The sequence below is a fragment of the Poeciliopsis prolifica genome, unplaced genomic scaffold, assembly GCF_027474105.1.
Source record: "Poeciliopsis prolifica strain line A6 unplaced genomic scaffold, Auburn_PproV2 SCAFFOLD007, whole genome shotgun sequence".
NCBI classification, from domain to species: domain Eukaryota; kingdom Metazoa; phylum Chordata; class Actinopteri; order Cyprinodontiformes; family Poeciliidae; genus Poeciliopsis; species Poeciliopsis prolifica.
Genome location: NW_026562382.1, coordinates 13,063,942 through 13,085,813, shown reverse-complemented (window position 1 = coordinate 13,085,813; position 21,872 = coordinate 13,063,942). Strand labels below are relative to the sequence as shown.

General features: G+C 36.5%; 1 protein-coding gene across 2 annotated transcripts; it reads left to right on the top strand.

Moving 5' to 3' along the window:
* The first annotated feature begins 1,730 nt into the window (after positions 1-1,730).
* LOC129360978 (transient receptor potential cation channel subfamily M member 2-like) lies at positions 1,731-21,582 on the top strand. 2 transcript variants are annotated; one of them, XM_055031530.1, is made up of 28 exons: positions 1,731-1,759; positions 5,341-5,414; positions 5,927-5,994; positions 6,472-6,631; positions 8,709-8,889; positions 8,969-9,132; positions 9,215-9,398; positions 10,195-10,256; positions 10,338-10,538; positions 10,822-10,924; positions 11,254-11,375; positions 12,131-12,511; positions 13,696-13,812; positions 13,900-14,029; positions 14,102-14,247; positions 15,038-15,150; positions 15,250-15,327; positions 15,503-15,716; positions 17,226-17,344; positions 17,437-17,569; positions 17,880-18,051; positions 18,171-18,351; positions 18,428-18,606; positions 19,515-19,647; positions 20,087-20,129; positions 20,252-20,322; positions 20,759-20,846; positions 20,964-21,582. In XM_055031530.1, the coding sequence occupies exons 2-28, from the start codon at positions 5,349-5,351 to the stop codon at positions 21,051-21,053; spliced, it is 3,699 nt and encodes a 1,232-aa protein (XP_054887505.1). In that variant the 5' UTR covers positions 1,731-1,759; positions 5,341-5,348; the 3' UTR covers positions 21,054-21,582. The 2 variants fall into 2 exon arrangements, with proteins under 2 accessions (XP_054887505.1, XP_054887504.1); XM_055031529.1 differs by lacking the exon at positions 1,731-1,759 and adding an exon at positions 3,169-3,279.
* Positions 21,583-21,872: the final 290 nt, after the last annotated feature.

The window sequence follows — 21,872 nt, the reverse complement described above, 5'->3', positions numbered from 1 at the left end:
TTCAAGAAAAATATCAGAGAGGCAGAGAAGAAGAATGGTGAGAACTGTGAAGGACAACCCACAGACCACCTCCAAAGACCTGCAGCATCATCTTGCTGCAGATGGTGTCACTGTGCATCGTTCAACAATTCAGCGCACTTTGCACAAAGAGAAGCTGTATGGGAGAGTGATGTGACGGAAGCCTTTTCTGCAAGCACGCCACAAACAGAGTCGCTTGAGGTCTGCAAAAGCACATTTGGACAAGCCAGCTTCATTTTGGAATAAGGTCCTGTGGACTGATGAAACAAAGATTGAGTTGTTTGGTCATAAAAAAAGGCGTTATGCATGGCGGTAAAAAAAACACAGCGTTCCAAGAAAAACACTTGCTACCCACTGTGAAATTTGGTGGAGGTTCCATCATGCTTTGGGGCTGTGTGGCCAATGCCGGTACTGGGAATATTGTTAAAGTTGAGGGTCAATGGATTCCACTCAATATCAACAGATTCTTGAGACTAATGTTCAAGAATCAGTTATGAAGTTGAAGCTACGCCGGGGATGGATATTTCAGCAAGACAAAGATCCAAAACACCGCTCCAAATCTACTCAGGCATTCATGCAGAGGAAGAATTACAATGTTCTGGAACGGCCATCCCAATCCCCAGACCTGAATATTATTGAACATCTGTGGGGTGATTTGAAGCGGGCTGTCCATGCTCAGCGACCATCAGACTTAACTGAACTGGAATTGTTTTGCAAAGAAGAATGGTCAAAAATACCTTCATCCAGGATCCAGGATCTCATTAGAAGCTACCGGAAGCGACTAGAGGCTGTTATTGTTGCAAAAGGAGGATCTACTAAATATTAATGTCGCTTTTCTGTTGAGGTCCCCATATTTTTGCACTTGTCAAATTTTGTGTTTATGTGTACTGCACATTTTCTTTTAGTCCAATAAACCTCATTTCAGTATTGAAATGTTACTGTGTCCATAAGGTATTGGTTATATCAAACTGAAATAGTTATTGCAAACATCCAAATATTTAGAGATGAAAATAATTTAGATTAATAGGGGTGCCCAAACTTTTTTATACGACTGTAAATGATACCTTTAACATATGGGCTATTATATATAGCATGTTGACTGTACTAGTAGAACGTGTGCTATCACAAGCACACATGCCCAAAGCCAATATTCCAATGTACTCTTTTCTCAGCTTACTATGTAGAGAGTAAGTAAAGAACAATGTGACTCTTACTTTGAAATCAGTAAGCTTAATTTTAAAAGGCCAAAGCAATCCCTTGTGTAAGAGATTTCAGTCATGAAACACAAAGCTGCAATTACCTGTTGCGTGATTGTCAGTTTCCCCTGGCTGGTGTTGTGTCATGAGGAACTTACTTACTTTGGCCATCTGCCATGTTGCCAGTAGGCTTTTTTCTCTGGAATCTTCACAGGTATGAACTCTGTCCAAGTCTGTGTTCTGTTGGTATCAACAGGTACAGATAGGAATCTATTCCTTAGAACCAATTGACATGACTCAAAAAATCAGTCCGGACAGAATCTTCCTGCTCAAGAAGCAACAGGTATGTAAAAAAAATATTTGAAATGTCATTGTTCGTCTTCAACACAGTGATTGACATCTGTACCTTTACAGTGACAGAATGTATGTGAAGGACATGATGTGCACAGGATGCATAAATCATGAAACTGCCAGGAAAAGGAATGGAGAATGTCCTTTCTACTCGGACAACAAACAGTGTGCTCTGAAGCTATTTCAAAAATATGGTATGAAAGCTGACAGATGGCATATTATGACCTCATCATGATGGTATGGTAACTCTGTGCAATCAGTTCAGTGAGCAAAAAAGAACAGATAATTTAAAATGAATATATAGTATACATATTTTTTAATATATGCAGACATTTAAAATATATAGGGAATGCTAATATACAATCTCAAGCTTTGGTTTTGTCTCAAATTCCATTTTATGCCAGATGTTATTCTATGATTGACTTTTTGAACGCATTTTCTTTGACCATGACTTTCAGCTTAGAATTTTTTTTTTAGTTCCAAACTTGGACATTTACCTGATTTTCAGAGTTATTATGCAATCTATAATGCTGAACTGAAATCCAGTTTAGATTCTCTCCAATTGTCTAAAGGTACTGCACTGTTGTTGCTGAGGATAACCTTATGTGTAATACAACCTCAAAATGAAGCAAAATAAAAGAAAAAAGACAGAATCTGTCAATTTGTGTATTGAAATGTTTTATTCATTTTTAGGTCACATTATCACTGATGAGGAATATTCTGTGTCCTCAGAACATGTTTCTGCAGATAAAAAACATGTTCAAGTTGAAAAAAGCTATTCTTGGCTTACATGTCTTTGCTGGTTACAGCCTGCTCAGACCTGAGTTCTATTTACTCATTGAACCTTATTATTTATGTGTGAAAACTGTAATGTCCAATGATGCAGTGCAAAATACAAACCAATTTTGGAACAGAAATACAATTAAAACATAGACTCAGTTTAATAAAATGCTGGACTCCACCGAGCACATGTTAGGGACGACACAGAAAGAGTGGAGTGTGAGTGTCACTTTTTTGCTCTTTTTCTTTGTTTTGTTTTTTTGTTGTTGTTCTTTTTTTTTACTTGGCCATCAGACGATTTGAATCGACTTGACACGATGCTTTCAGAAGTCACTTTTCTTACAACACTCACTCAACTTGTCCCGGTTGTCAGAATGCAACACATGAGAGTAGCGAGGGGAAGAGGAGTAAGAGGAGTGTGAACAACGGGCATAAACCAAATAGTAGGGAATGATGGGGTACCTGGATGGAGAATTTAATATAAATTAGTGCAGAATCTATTATATTTGGAAATCATATTATTACTCAGTAGACTAAAAAAAAAAAATACTGAAAGTTTTTTTTAATTTTTTTTTTTATTCTCTCCCCTGTATATGGCACCCACTGGACTGTTGGGACCCTTAGCATAGGTAGAAGTCGTTTCCTGATATTAAAAATTATGTAGGTATTTAGCTGCATGACAATTAATATTAAATATTACATCTAATAATAATATCTTTCCTAGTTCCCCCCTACTTCTCGACTACTTGGTGTGTACCTTGGTGTGTGTCTCCCTCCCCTCACTCCTCTCAGGTTAAATTACTCTGTGGGCGGACAAGTTTTGTAAGGCATGTTCTTTCTTCAGAAAGAATCATGTCAGAATGTGATATAAGCACAATGTCTGATGCCCAAGGAGGAACAAAGAAAAACAGAAGAAACAAAGAAAAATACAAAGGTACAGTAAAACAAATGTTATAATGTGATGGGATTGCCTGTTGCCTTCATTTTTTTTTTGGGGGGGGGGGGGGGGGGGGAATTGGAGTAGGAATAATTTGGCTCAACTAGCTTCCTAAAAGAGAGCTGGTGCATATTTCTCAAGATACTGAAAACACAAACTGGACAAGACTTTATTATTTCTTTAATGGTCGACTTTCTTTAGGCCCTTTTGTTTAATGTTTACTGCCTTTATCTGTAAAGTGACAGGAAGATGGGTTAATATATGCAGACATATATTGATTTGTTTGATGCAACAGCCTGTTGAGCCTGTTGCATCAAAGCTCAACAGGCTGGGACCTGAACCTATGATGGCAGACTTCAGGCCTCTGAAGAAGGCTCATGCTCTCCACCCTCACACCATCATGCTTTGATACTTATTTCATTGATTCCATTCTTTCTTTTATTTCAAACTGAGCTGAAAACTGAAATACTGTGAGTATTGCAGAAAATACTGTAAATGAAAACCAAAAATAATATTGGAAAATAAGAAATTAAGAAAATAATATCTATTACACAATATGTATAAGTGGTATTGACTCTCATTCCCATCTGCCTGGGATCTCCTCCATCCAAGCTGGTTTCATACTAATCTATGTAGTTTCTAATACTTAGGAACAGGTGATTTCTGTTTGGCTACCATAGTGAGAAAAATTGTGTTTGGAGTGGTTTAATGACATCTGTTGTGGAAAAAGGAGGGTAATATGTGTCAAACTAATGAGAAATGGCTTCCACAGTTTGCAAGAGGTTTCTTCTGCTCTGTGGAGAAAGTGATAATGAAAACTGAGTAAATACCAATGTCTTCAAGGGGAACAATGAAGCATGACTGTAGATTTGCAAAAACAAGTCAGTTGTGCAAACTCACTCCATAAGTAAAGATTAATATCAACTTAACATCATCACTGCACTCCCATGTATGACTAACACCGGGAACAAGTCTTCCCTGGGGGCTTAGAGTTTTTATAGACTCAAAAAGTGTGGATTCTAAGCTTTACAATGATGTGAAACACATAGAAATGAAAACTGAGGAAGATATGACCATGAATGCTGTGTGCACTCTACAAGCAAGATTAGCAAAAAAAACAGTCCTAAAACTTTCAAAAAATTGTCCTGAAACCTGATCATACTTTGCTTTGATAACGACTGTTCTACTACATTCTTTTCCAAGCCCCTCCTCCAGGGTTGAGTATCGACATGTATGACTGGAAAGTAAATTCAGATTCATTTGTATATCACATTTCGGCAACAAGGAAGTTCAAAGAGCTTTACATTACAAAACATAGGACATTCACCAATTTCTTAACAAGCAATAAATTCTATATCTTGTCACATCCCATCATAAAAATCATCAAACAACTGCACATCAAATATCTTGATAAATGTTCCAGGTATTATGAATCAAAGACAACATTAAACAGGTGTGTTTTCAGTATTGATTTAAAGGAACTCAGTATTTCAGCTTTTTTGGAGTTTTTTGAAAGTTTGTTTCAGATTTGTGGTGCATAGAAACTGAATGCTGCTTCTCTATGTTTGGCTCTGGGGATGCAGAGCAGCCTTGAACCAGAAGACCAGAGAGGTCTGGAAGGTTCATACAGTAACAGATCTTTAGTCTATTTTGGTGCTAAGCTGTTTTATAAACTAACAGTATTTTAAAGGACATACTGGGGGCTAGTGAAGGGACCTTAGAACTGGGACAATGTGCTCTATCTTCCTGGTTTTAGTGAGAATGCAAGTAGTAGCGTTCTGTATCATATAATGTTGTGGAGAAACATTGTGTTCCGAGGAACAAGCAACTTGTTTCTGGGAACAAATTTGAAGTGACTTATTCCTAGTTTGGTGTGTCGCAGATAGTATTGAAGTTTATTGCTCTATTTAATTTCACAGCGGTAATTTCAATCTGATATTAATTGCATTTCAGCAAATTCATTGTGTATGTTACTTGTACAGTAAACACACTGTACATAACACATTTCTTATGTTTTTTATTTTATTCCTGGACTCATGCTCCTCTTTTTCTCTTCAGATGAATCGATGCCTTTAAATGTCACCCCAGGACTTCCTGCAACATCATCTTGCTCTTCTTCTGTATCCAACCAGGTCTGAATATTTCCAATAGTTTCAGTTTATAGGTAATTTATGGTTTGGTTAATATTTATTTTTTATAAACAAACAGAAAAAACATTGTTGAGTTTATGTATAAATATATTGGTGGGATGATTGGGGGACCTGCAGGAGTTCAGGACCACTACATAAGCTCTCACCCAGGTTGATAGGGTCAGCAGAAACTACTGAGATTGGTTTGAGAACTATCCAAAATATTATTGAACAGTTATCATCCCAAGAGAACTGTCTTGCATTCTCTTGGGTCAAGAAGAGATCTCCCTTCTTTGAGGATGAAAGACCTCAAAGGCTAGTTTTTTATTGTCTATCATGTTAAAAGAAAGACGGTGAAAAAAAAAAAATTATGCAGAGTTGACAGTTTGCCACAATCTGATCACGACCAATCATTGCATTGTAGCAGGATGAAGGGAGATGAGATTCATTCACATTTGTTTCATACTCTGGCAATCAAAACAGCACCTAAACATCTGTCTATTACGTCTTTCCAGCAAATTTCCACGTGGATAAAGAACAACATAACAAAAAAGGAAAGCTGCCCTCTTAAGAAGGATGCCAGGTAGGATGATTTGCCACTCCTTAAGCTGTGCTTCTAGCTTCTGCACATTTCGCAAATATTGAGAGGAAACTTCTCTGACTGCAGTTATTTCTCATTTTGAGCCTACTGTGATTCCAGTTAAAATACTCTGAAATACCAACATCTACAGAACTGTAGTGCTTTGTGTTGTCAAAAAAGCAATTAAAACTTAGCCATTTGTTTAATATATGTGATGAACCATGTTCAGTTCTGGCAATCTTTTAACTTTACAACCAAACTCCATTAGCTTTTTAGATGTTAATTTACCTGCTTAAACATGGAGTGGTGAGAAAAATTGCTTCGTGCATGAGAAATAAGATCAGTCCAACAGTCTGAAATACAAAGGCAAATCGGGGTTATAAAGGATTGGTATCCTTTCCCATAAAGGGCACAAGTCTAAACTTTTTCTACTAACATAAACATGTGATATTATGCAATTTATATTTGTATTTTTTACAGCAACAAGGAAGTATGTTGTTATGAAAATTCTGAGGTTGACTCCAGCCAGCCAGAGGGCTTCAATAAGCATAACTATAATGAAGACGAAGACGTACACGAGGTGCCAACAGATGCTTTTGGAGACATCTGTTTTGATATTTCTTGGCCAAAGAGTAGCAAGGTAAATCAAGGTTAATCTCAGATTAAAGGTAATATTATTATGTCACAATACACATGATGAATGATAACACCTCTGCAGTATTTGTCTGATCCATCGCTTGTTATTTGGTCCTGTTGTTTTCATCCAGAAAAGAGCAATTTCTCTCCATTCACAAGTACAATGAAATAGTGTCCCTTTTTCTTCTAAGCATTTGGTGTATATGTCTGGTATATTAAAATTATACCTATTTGAATTGACTCATGTAATATAGATTTGCATTAAGCATTTGTACTGCAGTAACCTTACATCTAAGTTTTCAATTTGAGTGTTGAGTCTTCTGGGGAATTTAAAAGTATGAGATCATAAAATTCTGAAATTGCAATTTTACTTGAGCTGTCTTTGCAGACCATTTCTTCTCGATGGGATTTTGGTTAACTCATTGTTTTTTTATCCTAATGTAGCTTCTGAGCTGAAGACATTTAAATAAGTATCTTCTACCGTATGTAAATTTCTGTGTAAGTCCTTTTAAAGACATCATGTAAGCTGAATCTGTTTGACACAAATCAAACGGGATCCATAAATGAAATTTTGCCTCTTCCATTTATGATCCATTGATCATTGACTAAATATAGAATTTGTTCTTCTAGGCGTAAAATCTCAGTTTCCTCATTCTGGAGTGAACTGTAATGATGTAACTGATTGTTTTGTGAATTTCTTTACATCATACCATATTAAGTGGAGCTGCTATTTTTTTTTTCCAGTTGCTGTAAATTTTGTGCTTTGGCATGTAAATTATGAACAAATTTAACAACCTATTCAAAATATTTTTGAGATATTTTTATGTCATTGTTGTCCGTAAAACGTTCATAAGTTTTCCACTCACTATTACTGTTGAGTAACTGGCTTATTAAATTGATATTTTTATCAACCTAATTATATAAATGATTTATTTTTAAGTAATATATAAACATTGCTCTTAGAGATCTTGACCAACTGATTTGGGTTGTTGTCCTGCCGACAAATTATGAATTCAAGATGTTGACCTCAGATTTTCATCCAGGATGTCCCTGGTCATTGCTACATTCATTTTTCTCTTTATTCTGTTTAGTGTGCCAATTCCTTCTGCTGTAAAATTTGCTATCCCATTGCATGATTGTGCCATCTCCATGCTTCACGCCAGGAATGGAATTGATCTGATGATGAGCCGTGCCTGATGCACATGATGCCTGGCATTCACACTTTAGAGTTCCATCTTTGTCTCTTCAGACCAGAAAATGTTGATTCTCATGTTATCAGAATCCTTCAGGTTTCTTTTGTCTTTTATTAAAGGATGACTTTAGTATCATGGAGACCTGCATGGCACTCTACCACGCAGGCTTGAATGGTGGATTACTGCAGAGATGGTTGTACTTCCTGGAGGTTATCCTCCTTATGCAGAGGAACAGTGGAGCTCTGACAGAGAGGCCATCAGGTTCTTGATCACCTCCCAGATTTGTGCCTTAAGACAATTAATTCTCTGTCTGAGGTATACAGACAATTCCTTTGATTTAATGCTTGGTGTTTGACCTCTGACCTGCAGAGGGACTTTTTATAGACATGCCTTTCTAAATCAAGTCCAATCAACTGAATTTGCCACAGCTGGACTCCATTAAACCTGTCGAAACATTTCAAGTACTATCAATGGAAGCAGCTTCATTTTAAGCTTCATGGCAAAGGCCATAAATACTCACACAAAAGTAATTTATTGGTTTTCTATTTTTATTACATTTACAAGAAACCGAAAAACTTTTTTCACATTGTCATGATGGGGCATTTATATGTATAATATGAGGGAAAAATCGTAATCTAATATGATTTGTCATATGGTCTTAATACACAATGTGTAAATGCACATTGTTTTTTTTTTTGTTAGAAAATGTATTATTTTCCTGCCACTTCACAATTATAAGCTACTTTGTGTTGGTATATTGCATAAAATTCTAATAGAATTATTATAATTTTCTTTTTGAAAAACTTCATTGGGTATAAATACTTTTATAAAACACTGTAAATGTACACCTGTGCATTCTTATGCCACGTCTTGTTTGCTCATTACCAGTATGTACGAGTGTCTACAGACACCAAACCTGAAGTGCTCTACGAGTTACTGACAAAACAGTGGAAACTTCCACCTCCCAATCTGGTCATCTCAGTGACTGGAGGAGCCAGTAACTTCTACCTGAAGTCCCACCTGAAGAAGACTTTTCACAGAGGATTGATCAAAGTTGCTCAGACTACAGGTGAAACAGACAGTAAATTAGACATAGGTCCGATTAATATCTGCCAGAAACACACACGGTGATACTTCATCACCTATAGGTGCATGGATCATTACCGGCGGTACCCACGTGGGTGTGATGAAGCATGTGGGACAGGCTGTGAGGGACTGTGCCCTGGATAACTCAATGCAGCAGAAAATAGTGGCTATTGGAGTGGCACCCTGGGGAGCAATTCACAACAGGGATACATTGGTAAATAAAGAAGTAAGTTGAACACACACTTTACATCATGCCTGTGAAGAGATTTGTATGTTTCCTTCATACTTTTTATTGTGTTTGTCTGCAGGGTTGCTTTCCAGCTCATTATGTGATTGACACACAAGGTCAGGGTGATCTGGCCTGTCTTGACGGCAATCATTCCCACCTCCTGCTGGTTGATGATGGGACCAGAGATACAAAGGCCTATGGTGCAGAGATTCAGCTGCGCACGGAACTAGAGCAGTACATTTCAGACCAAACTCCTACCGAAGGTTTAAAGAAGATTAATCTTCATTATTAAATACTACTACTACTACTAATAATAATAATAATAATACTTTATTTGCTAAAAAAATAAATAAAAATGTCTTCCTCTTTAAATCATACAGATCTTAATTTCAAAAAATGTCAGTAATTCATCATCTAATTCCCAAAATGTTCTCAGTCGATCAAGTCCACATCTGGAATAATTTGCATTTATCTAAATGTTCCTAGCTGAAATGCTTTTTCAATAGAAAATTGTTAATTGCCTTTTTGTCACAGAGAGCCAAGTTATTAAATTTATAGAAAATCCTTAATACATAAAAAAAGTACAAAATATTCTCAGATAATACAGTCTTTGTGGAATCAATGTTTCAATGTTAGAAAATTCAGTGGGTTTCATTTGAAAAAAAAAATGCTAACACCAAGTAAATATTTATAAAAACTCTACAATTCATCAGCTTTCCAAAGCTTCCAAGTTATAACCCCCAAAATGTAAGTAAATTTTTTTCCAAATGTTCTCTTATCCCCACATAAATATGATATATTAAAATTTTGCACTTTTTTAATTATCAGTGAGGTTTTTCAATTAGACTGCTATATTATTTATTTCTTGTGTCTTTTGACCTATGTGTCCAAATGAAAGAGAATAATGTGAATATTATTAATAATAGTAATAAAATACGTACTATTACAGAAGGGCAGGAAAATGGCCATGTTTTCCATTGGTCATCTATTGGTTTCCTCCAGCTTTGATCCCTAATTATTAATAACTGTAAATAATTGTTTTTATTATTTATCCTCCAGTGACTGATATAAAAACCCAAGTGGTTTGTGTGGTGTTGGATGGAGGAGGAGGTACACTGAAAGTGAGTCAACAGATTCCTATGTCTTCTTTTAATCTTTGAGTTTCTAGTGAACTGACCTCTCTTATCTGTGTCTCCTCTCAGACCATCTGCAGTGCTATTGAAAAGGGCACACCGTGCGTGATCCTGCAGGGCTCTGGGAGGATAGCAGATGTTATCGCTCATGCATCCGGATTCCCAGTCAGTGAGATCACCACCGCTCGCATCAAGGAGCTGACTGAGAAGTTTTTTGGAGAAGAGTACAAAAACATCAAAGATGACCAGATTGAAAACTGGAAAAATATGGTTAGTGAAGTGATGATGGTCCAGTCCATGATATGTAGTGGTATACTGTGGTGGTTTTGTTGTGGGTCAGATTGTTTGGCATTATTTGGACTAAAAACCATCTCACCATTGGCCTCTTTGGTCAAATGGTTTGTATGCAGTTGAATTTTCCTATCAGTTGCAGAGGTATGTCTTGGTACAACTTTGTCCTTCAGGTATAAAATAAGCAATCCTGCCCTTGCGGGGCATATTCAAAATGTAAAACAGCACTGTGGGTTTATACATTTGTCTGCTCTGTTTCCAGATTCATAAGATAGTTGAGAAGTCTGATTTGCTGACAATATTCAGAGCAAGGAAAGATGATCAGGGGTTTTTGGATGTGGCAATCCTTGATGCTCTTCTAAAAGGTAACTATGGCGCCTTGCACACTAAAACAGTGTGAGTCTATATCACTGAAACCTGTTAATGCTCATATTATGATGATTCAACTGTTTGAAATGCTGTGTTTCAAGTTTCCATTGATACATTTTCTTCTGTTTATATATCATCGGATAATTGTTCTGCTTACTTAGCTACTTGTGGACATCACCAATTTATGTCTATGGGATTTCTGTTTATCTCAGCCAAAAGTATTTTAGTGCTTTGTGTTCTTAAACTTATTTGCCTTAAGTAAAAGCTAATAAGTGGGATTTCTGTAGATATCCTGAAGACATTTATCAGTAAGTGTATCTTCTAGCTTTCAAGACTGCTAACTCACAAGATAATATGTCCTGGGAGAAGCATCTGGAGCTGGCTATCACCTGGAACAGAGTCGATTCAGCTGAGACTAAGATTTTCACCGAGGAAAGGATGTGGAAGGTGAGTTTGTTTCGGAGCACTGTGGATTATAAAATCTTACTTAATTTTTTTTGTAAGATTTAAGTAGTAGCACATAGAAACATTCACAGATTGACACTAGGTGGTACTAGAGAACCTGCTCTCTTTCCACTGGACAAAAAAAGTGACTTTCTGTCATGGCTTTATTTACAGTATATATATTTTCTGGATTTAAAAGTCTCTACTAGCTACCAGTACACCATAGTTTTGTAATTTTTCCCCCTCCCCTCCATACACTCACCTAAACCTGCCCTTCCATGCAGAGGCGTTCCTAGCCTGTTTGGTGCATTGGGCGAACCACCCCACTGGAGCCCCCTCTCTCCCAAGTTGCCCCTGGAACTTCTGTCCAGCGGTGCCAAGAGATGAGGGGAAAGAGAGACTGAGAAAAAAAAAAAGATGTTTAAGGACCAGCCAAAGAATGTGCTGGTCCCTCCAATTGACACAGATTGACATGCACAGTTATTAAGTTTAAGATTCATTATGAAATAAATCATTCATGATTATGATAAAAACCTGACTTTGTAAAAAGACAATTTAAATAAAAACTGCTGGAATTAATTAAAAATGATTCAACAATTAATAAAACTGGGAAAAAAAATCACAGCTAAATAAGTTATTTTATTGAGCAGAGAATGAAAAATATTTCACAATGATGAGCTTGTAAGATTCCATATGTATCCTTGAAGATACTTCTTTGTTTCCACCAACCTAACAAGATTCTTCTATTCTTTCTTTAGTCAAATGAACTCCACAAGTTCATGCATTTAGCCCTGGTTAACCAAAAGCCTGATTTTGTGAGTCTGCTCCTGGAGAACGGTGTGTGTCTGGAGGACTTTCTGAAAGGCGAGATGATTTGTGATCTCTACAAAGCCTTGCCCAACTGCTCTTTTTTGTACAAGCTGGTCAAGAAAATTAAAATCGGCAAAAACAGGAGCAAGAGCAAGAAATGGACCAGCAGCAGCATGAAGAAGGCACTGGAGGATCTTGATGAAGCAAAAAAAGAAATCTCCCTGACACATGTCTCTGTTGAAGTGCACCACCTGCTTGGGATATTCACAAAGCCCATCTATCCGTCCTCCAAGGATGAACAACATATTCGGATAGAGGACAGACCGGATGTGAGTATGTTCTATTCTGAACTTTATTAAATGGGTAGAAGCAAAATCCTACAATGACAAGTAATTGTTTTTCATAAAATGACTCAAATATCAAGGCCTCTCTGTTGCTAATAGCTTGTACAACATCTTTCTGCAAGAAAAACATCACAGATTAAATTAGATGTAAGGGTCAGGATAAGTTTTTTCTCATTTAATGCTTCATAATAATAATAATAATAATAATAATAATAAAACATGCAATCACTTCTGATTCTGATTACCCAGAATAGCCCACCATTGAGAGAAACATGGATGCCGAGAGAGTTGGTTCAGCATGTGGTCCTGGTACCACACATAGTAACTGTTTTTTGTGTAATTTCTTAACAATATTTCTGAGAAGGCCTTTATAGTGATAAATATATCTAGGCAGTGCAACTTGATATATTTTATACATTTCTAACACAGGGATTAGATGTGAAACACTGAATTAAAATTGTGCTTCTTTGTGTAATTTTCACAATGTCTAGGAAATGGCAGGACTGGAACACTCAAGTCAGTCAAGTTATTGCATTACTGACTTGACCCACGTAAAAAGTAGTCATACCAGCCTCCTGCAATTTCAGTCTTGCATAGCTGGGGACACAACATAGCTTTCCTGCACAAATCAGACAATTTGAGTCAGACAGTGAGCTCTTGGTCAGATCATCCTGTAGTCATCACATAACACCAACTGGTTTCCATTGCACTATTTTTGGATTCATTGCTGAATGCTAACTTTTATCATTTATTTTCATTGTTTATTTTAAGTAAATTGTTGAATTTCATCTGTCTGCCTCCACCCTGCAATGGGTCCTGGGATTCATCATTATATGTCTTGTTATTCCCCACAGCACAGAACAGTGTACTTTCAGGTTGCTACGTCTGGAGACTGAGATGTGCGTGGAAGAAAAAAATTTACATTTCCAATGGAAACAGAGTCATAAATTACTAAAAAATAGTTAAAAGACACTTACGTTGCAGCTACTTGAATATTTAGTTGCAAAAATGTAAATATTCAAATTGGAAATGAAACAGGAGGAAACAGGAGGAATCCCATTACAGTAAAAGGGAAATAAACTATCCAGTTATGAAGATTCCCATCCAAACTTCAGGTCCATGGCTGACTACTGAACCCCAAAAGAATCTAATCGCTGAATTTTTTTAAGGGACATAAAGCTGAAGATCAGATGGAAAATGAAGATAAGAATAATGCAGCCAGAGATCTTTTCCTTTGGGCAGTTGTCCAGAACAACAAGGAGCTGTCTATAATCGCCTGGGATCAGGTGATTGAAAACTCTTGTATATGTAAAATGAAAGTGTCGTCAAAGTGGTTTATGTGTGTAACTCTGTATTTCTGTGTGTGCGCTCAGTGCAGAGACTGCATATCTGCTGCTCTGGCTGCCAGTAAGATCCTGAAGAAAATGGCAGAGGAGTCAATCGATGCAGACGAGCCTCAGGAAATGCTGGCGCTCGCCAAGTACTTTGAAGATCGTGCGATTGGTATGAGACATAGGTAAAGAGAACATATACAGATGGAGCTGGTATTTATTGACCTGCATGTGTTTTCTTCAGGCGTGTTCAGCGAGTGTTACAAGAATGATGAGGAGCGTGCCCAGAAGCTGCTGGTTCGAAACTCACGCCTTTGGGGCAATACAACGTGTCTGAGGCTGGCACTTGAGGCCGACAATAAAAAATTTGTGGCTGAGTTAGGCTTTCAGGTGAAGCAGGTTTTTATTTAGATTTTATGATTATTAACTGTAGGGACATTTCAAACAAAAGGAAGTTCCTTTTGTTTACATATAATAATCTGAAAAACACTGTATACAAATCCATTCTAATGACCCTAGATAAAATCCAGTCTAAATAATTGCCTTAAGAGTCACCTAATTAGTAAGCAGAGTCAATCTGTGTGTAATCTGAATACTGGAAATATATGGCAGAAGGTCCTCTTATGAGACAAATACTTAACCTTCTTGCCATTGTGCAAATGTGCATGTGTATAAACTAACACTGCACCTCACCCTGAAGTCATCATTCTGACCTAGAAACACAGTGATGGTAACACATGCTGTGGGTTAGTTTTTATTTTATTTTTATTAACAGCAAAATAATGGGGAGATGGATAGAACATAATTCAGGGATATCTTTGAAAAAGTTCTGATACGGGGCTGTAAGTCCTCCTGTATGCAGCAGCCCCTGTAGAGAGATTGAAAGAAAGAAAAAAACTTTTCTGTGCACAAGAAAGTTTATTTTTTCCTTCAAACAATGTAAGGCCCCATACATCTACCAGTAAGACAACTTCGTATCTACCTACAATCTTAAGAAATAGTTTGTGGCTATAATGTGAAACATCATTAAAACAGACCCACAAAGTGATGTTCAAAAGTCTCGTCATCCCTCATTTCTGTTTGCTGCAGTTTTTAAGATCATTTTAAGAGAGCCAAAGACAGCCTGTCATCTTATACCCATAAGTTATACAAACTTGTTGATAAAACCTTTATGCTTTAGGATCTTCTTACTCAGATCTGGTGTGGTGAGCTGTCAGTCCACAATCCTGTGTGGAGGGTGCTGATCTGCATGATCTTCTTCCCTCTGATCTACACCAAGTTTCTGGCTTTCAGGTGAAATATTACTGGGAGTGATTGTAGAAATAAAAACTGGAAGCTGTAAAGCATTGCATTTCCATATTTTCCACATTCATATCTGTTTTTCCTTTTTAGATGTGATGAAGTCCTCCAGAGAGAAATCGAGCTGAGAGAGGAGATAGAAATGACTGTGGAGGAAGAGATAAAAAGCTCGTGAGAGGACAATCTCTGATTGATTCAATTAAAGGCCTATTTAACATTTGCTGTCAAATCTTGTACAACACTCTGAGTTGTAGAAATTGTATATTATGAGTGAAATTTTTCCTTCTTTATAAACAACAATTCTTGATGAAATGAGTTTCATTGATGTTGATGTTTCTGCCCACAGTGAGCAGAATATGAAGCCTCTGAACTGCTGGTCCAGACTGATTGGACTGTACAGCGCTCCTCAGGTCAAGTTTTATGGAAGCATCATCTCGTACTTTGCCTTCCTGTTCCTGTTTGCTTACGTCCTGATGGTCGACTTCCAGAGTACACCATCTATAGTGGAGTTGGTGCTCTACATCTGGTTGTTCACTCTGGTGTCGGAGGAGATAAGACAGGTGAGACACTGCAAATATAATGGGCACTGTTTGGAGAATTACCCTTTCTCCAGCTCGGTTCTTGATGTATGAAATTAAAGAAGCATCAACCCATTTATTCCATTTATTAATACCAAAATCTCACCCTGAAAATAACAGCTCTGAATGCTTTTATTCAGTGAGAAAAATCAACAGCACTCACTTTAAAATAAATGAATCTGATGCATTTCTGTTAGATATACAATGGTGGCTAGATGTGGACCACATAAGCGACATAAAAAAATTATGCAAAACGAGCCAACCCATTAAAAATAGAACCTATTTGTTCTTTAGGTTTTGCCCCAGTGTATGATATGAATGGTGGTTTGGCTTTTTCAAGCGTTGCTTGTTTATTTACTTGTAATAGGTTTTTTATACACCAGCAACAGTGATAGCAAAGACGGTTTTCTAATTGGTTTCTAGTTGGACTGGGCACAAAGCAGAGAGCATGCATTAATCATATTGTCTGCAACTTTGCATTGACTTTCTCAAAGGTGTGAGAATGTCTGGTCTGTACTTCTGAAGTTTTACAACTCAGATCGCATGCCCCATAATTCACAAGTAAACTTTTAAAGTTTTAATATACTACACTGATTGACTTAAGATAAGCATAACATTTTTTTTTTTTTTTTTTTACAAAATTATAGTATACAAATGAACAACAGCTTAAAAAGTACTCAGACCTACCAACATTAACTGGGTGGGTTGATTTGCAATCTGAACTGTTAATGACCCATCAATAAAACCTGAGAACTACTCACATTGGTCAATAACGCACATCTTAAAACTGGTTTGAGGCAGCCATACCAGCAGGTGGCGCCTCTTAACCACATATGTAAAAATAAATATCCAACTTGGGGAAAAATTGAATAATAGATTATCTCAAACAAAACTGCAAATAAACTTGGAGGTGCTGACAATGGCCACATTTCTGTTGAAACCTTTGTAAGAATTGTGCTGAAACAGAGACACTTATAAAAAACTGAGGGAAACTGGCCTTCAAGTGGTGCACTGCAGTGTGTTTCAGGTGTGGCCTCAAAATATGCCCACAGGTGTATCCAGTTAATTCAGATGTGTCAGATAACCTATCAGATGTTTGTGAAGGGAATCCCAACAGATTCAACCCAAGGCATTGATTTCAAAAGACAGTTATTTTTGAAACTGACCAAATCTATATAAACTTTTGAATTCTAGAAAGTTACCCAAAAAAAGAAATCTCTATAAAATTTATTGTTAATTTTCTGGCATTTAGGGAATATAAATAATTTGGGTTATTCTAATTGACCTAAAATAAGAAAGATTTGGTCAGATTTAACTTCAGACGGTGGGACAAAATGTGCATGTCTCTTTTTATTTGATGTATGTAAAGTAGAAATTCTAATAATATTCAGCCTCTGGAAGTTAGCAATCAAATTTAACCTTATTCAGAATAAATTTCTGATGACAATAACATTCTGACATGTCAGTTTAAATCTCTGTTTTCTCTCTCAGCTGTTTTATGATCCTGATCATTTTGGGTTTCGTGAGAAAGCCAAGGTGTACATTCAAGAACTGTGGAACATTTTGGATGTCATCTCCATCGTGCTGTTCTGTCTAGGACTTGCATTCAGGTACCCTCTCTGTCTCTCAGAGAGACATGGAAAGGTTTTCAAGCCACTCAGTAATCTGTGACTGACCAACTTTTATATATTTTTTACCTCAGGTTGACAACTAAGTTGTTCTATCCAGGTAAAATCATCCTGTGCATCGACTTTGTGGTCTTCTGTCTCCGCCTCATGGCAATCTTCACAATCAATCGAACGCTGGGACCTAAAATCATCATAGTTAGGAAGATGGTGAGGAGTTTGCATGAATGAAAATTAACCTGATCAAATGTGGGAACAATAGTAGAACAATACACAACATGACATTTATGAACCTGTAGTCCTTGCGGTGGTCTTTGGAGACATTTTTGTCAGCAGGGTCTTAGGTCCTTAAAAATGTTAGTGTTTTCCAGTGTTTCCTTTATTCTGCATCTGATTTTCTAAATGTGATTTTCTACAAAAGAACTTATATTATTTATTTATATTTATTAAAATGGAGATATTTACCTGCAGTCAATTATTTTTCTGTCTTTTTTCCCCCTGATGTAATTTTATGCTGCAGATGAGGGACATGTTCTTCTTCATGTTTCTGCTGAGCATTTGGGTCGTGGCGTACGGTGTGGCCAAACAAGGCATCCTCATCCATAATGACAATCGGCTGGACTGGATCATGCGTGGGGCTGTTTATGAGCCGTATCTCATTATATTTGGAAATTTCCCTGATAACATTGACAGTGAGTGGAGAAGCGTACTGTGTAGTTCTATTATGTCTGGGAAAATATTACATGAGGCAATGAAAGACATGTTTTCTTGTTGACACAGCGTTTTCTAGTTTGTGTTTTGTCTCCTGCAGATGCTAAATTTGATATAAATTCATGCAGCATGAATGGGGGGGATCCTCTGAAGCCCAAGTGTCCTGTGCTAAATGACGACCAAATGCCGGTCTTCCCTGAGTGGCTCACCATCGTCATGCTCTGTGTTTATTTGCTGTTTGCCAACATATTGCTCCTCAACCTCCTCATAGCCATATTTAAGTGAGTCCTTAGCGCCACACCTTTGTTTAAATTTGGTTCCCAACATAATGAATCTGTTCATCTTTCGCCTGCACAGCTACACGTTTGAGGAGGTCCACGATAACACGGATAGTATCTGGAAGTTTCAAAGATATCAGCTGATCAAAGAGTATTACAGCCACCCAGCTGCCCCACCTCCTTTCATCATCTTCAGTCATCTCTACTTTTTCATCAAAATGATGCTGTGTGGAGCTCAGACATCAAATACTGAATTCAGTAAGGCCTTAGTCCCTGATTTCTAGATCTGTGATATTTACAGGATGTGATATCAGATCCGTTGCTTTTGATGTTTGTCTCCTTCTATACTGTGGAAAATGTTTAACCCACCTTTATCTTTTTATATATACTGCATATTCCTCATTTAGCTTATTCAAATTTCTCTTCAGAAATTGAAATTATTTTTTCCGGCCTTCCTGAGATGAGTACTTAGTAATTATCTAGATAGAAGTAGAGACAATGTCCCACTCTGTGTGAAAAAGAAGTTGCTGCAAAAAAGGGTTTTAGAAGTTTAAACCAACAATAAATTTATTTAAAGTTGACATTTATTATATTGTTACAAAAGTAGTAAACCTTGAGTCTTCGCACAAAAATAACAAACACTTAAAAGAATTTTGTTGTCAGAATTTTAGGCATAACGTGTTCAATAATAATGAAAAAAAAAAACATCAGAGTTTCTGACTGGCTGTTTCAATATGAATATTAGTTGATTCCAGTAACTGGATTATTCTTCCATTATTATCTCTAGACTTGCTGAAGGTCTTTTAGCAGGTTTTTAAAAAATTTTAAAATCTTTTTTCCATCCAGATGTAGCACCTGAGAAGAGTGCGAAGAACAAAAATAATTGTCAGGATTAAAGAAATTCAGAAAAGCAAATTAACAGTATCTGAAAGTCTGAAAAAAAAAAAACTCAATCACAGACTTGATTCAGATCCACACTTTGTCTAATCATACACTACATGGCTAAGTTTTCAGCTGAAAGCTCTATAAATCACCTTTTGTTTGTTAGAAAACATCCCTAAATAACTGCTGATCAAGATATTCTGGCTCTTCAGAAGAAAAGAGCCAGATAGAAACAAATGTGAAAATGATGGTGATACAAATAATACTCCACACCTTTTTTTCAGAGGAGGAGTTTGGCTCAGAAAAGGAAGAGGAGCTGTTGTCCTGGGAGGCCTTGATGAGGGACAGATATATGCTGTCTGAATGGCGGGCGAAGAGCCGGAGCATGGAGGGGCGCATCCAGGATTCATCCCAAAAGTACAATCCTGCAGAAAGTTCTCTCTCTTCTAGCCAAATCCAGGCTAAATACTTCAATATGAGATTCTAAATGAAAGCCAAGCAGAATATTCACTTAAATTATTGTAAATGGTTGTATGTATTTTTTATTGATTTTTTTTTTTTTTATAACTTGTCCCATATTTTATGATTCTGTGGCCCAGACTTTAAAACAGCCTATTGTTTGGGTTAATTTGAAGCTCAAATCCAGTGTTTTTCAATTTATGGCCAATCAAACTCATCATAAAAAATCACTTCAGTTTATAATCTTTGCTTATTCTATGTAAATAATGTCTTTTGTTGCATAAACTGAGTAAACGATGTAATTTGTTTGTTATAAAACATGAGAAAAGCATGTTATTAGACCAGATGCAGCTGATCTGAGTCTCACTCACTCATATTATTTTGTGTGATTTCTTAGGGTTACCACCTTAACTGAACGGCTGGAGAAACTAGAAGAACAGGTTATGAACTGATTTATGGCTCCTTTAATTTTGGATCTATATTGCTGTATAAATATTTTTTCCACCTTTCTTCAGAACTGTCTTTGCAGCTGGTTAAATTACTGGTTGCTTTGTGTCTTCAGTCAAACAAAGTTCTGGAGCGTATGGAGGACATTAAGAAATCTCAGGGTGATTCTGAAAAAGAAACTGTCAGGTGAGATGTGTTCAGGCTTTGTTGTCATGTCTACTTTAATTACAGGCCATAAACATGTTGGTTTTTTGAATAAGAAAGGGCCAAAGATGTATAAATTTGTATTAGAAATGGTTTTCTGTGACCGATTAAAATAATTTGTACTATATTGTAGGGTTCTGTGTCCCAGATTTGGGGACACAGATGGTTTTTGAGGTAAACTCTATTTGACTTTTAGACCCAGTATTTTTGTATTTCTGATAATCCAACCTGTCTATCATGTAAAATGTTTTCAACTTATAATATTTGCTTACTCTGTGAATAATGTGTTTTATTGAACAGACTGTGAGTAAATGACAGAATTTGTTTAAGATAGACCTTGAAAGAAAGTTCAGTTTTTAGGTCAGTTGCAGCTAATCTAAATCTCAGTCACTCATGTTACTTTTGTTTGTTTGCTAAGAGTTGCCACCTTAAATGAACAGCAGAAGACGGAAGAGAAAACACAGCTCCGTGAACTGCTGAATAGAATGGCCGATCTAGAGGGACAGGTTGTTAACTGATTTAATTAATCTTTTATATTGGATTAAATTGTGAATAAATGTTCCACCGTTCTTCATCATTGTCTTTGCAACTGGTTAAATTATTGTTTGCTTTGTGTCATCTAGGTCACCAATGCACTGCAGAGGATTGAGGACAGTCTGAAATCTCTGAATGTTCCTGCAAAAGAAACTCAGCCACAGAGCACTGTCGAGTGAGATGGACTCAGTCCTTGTTGTCATGTCTACTTTAATCATGGATCATGGCACTAGACCAAAAATGGGTTGGTCTTCTGAGTAAGACAGAAATAATCTGTCTGTGTGTGTTTTTTTATTTTTGCTTGTTTGTTTGTTTTTTGCAGAACTAAAAAAAAAACACTCTACCAAATTATAGTTTCTTACTGCAGGATTCTTGATTTTTCTAACAGAAATATAACTACTATATCAATTTATATTTCTTTCTTTTTGGGTGAAATGTGCTTAGATGCTAAATTAAATGAGTCTTAGTTAAATATGTGGTGATATAAGTTATGGGTAATGTGGGTCTGAAGGCCAGAAATAGATATACTTGTCTGCTTTTCTCTCTTTCAATATTGGAGTGATCAGGATATTGTTTATAATGATAAAATCAAACTTTTGATTTTTTATTTTTGCTTGTTTGTTTGTTTTTTGCAGCACTAAAAAAAAACACTCTACCAAATTATAGTTTCTTACTGCAGGATTCTTGATTTTTTAAACAGAAATATAAACTTTATCAATTTATATTTTTGGGTGAAATGTGCTTAGATGCTAAATTAAATGAGTCTTAGTTAAATATGTGGTGATATAAGTTATGGGTAATGTGGGTCTGAAGGCCAGAAATAGATATACTTGTCTGCTTTTCTCTCTTTGAATATTGGAGTAATCAGGATATTGTTTATAATGATAAAATCAAACTTTTGATTTTTTATTTTTAGGGTCAGACTGGCTAATCAATTACTAATGAGTGAAAATGCAAGGATTGCTCAACCTGTGAATAAAAGCATGAATCTGTGTTGG

Coding starts and splice junctions, on each gene's coding strand:
- LOC129360978 (XM_055031529.1), top strand. CDS start 3,198: ATGTCAGAATGTGATATAAGCACAATGTCTGATGCCCAAGGAGGAACA. Junction 15,717..17,225: donor TGTCGGAGGAGATAAGACAG/GTGAGACACTGC, acceptor TTTCTCTCTCAG/CTGTTTTATGATCCTGATCA. Junction 18,607..19,514: donor GACATCAAATACTGAATTCA/GTAAGGCCTTAG, acceptor CCTTTTTTTCAG/AGGAGGAGTTTGGCTCAGAA.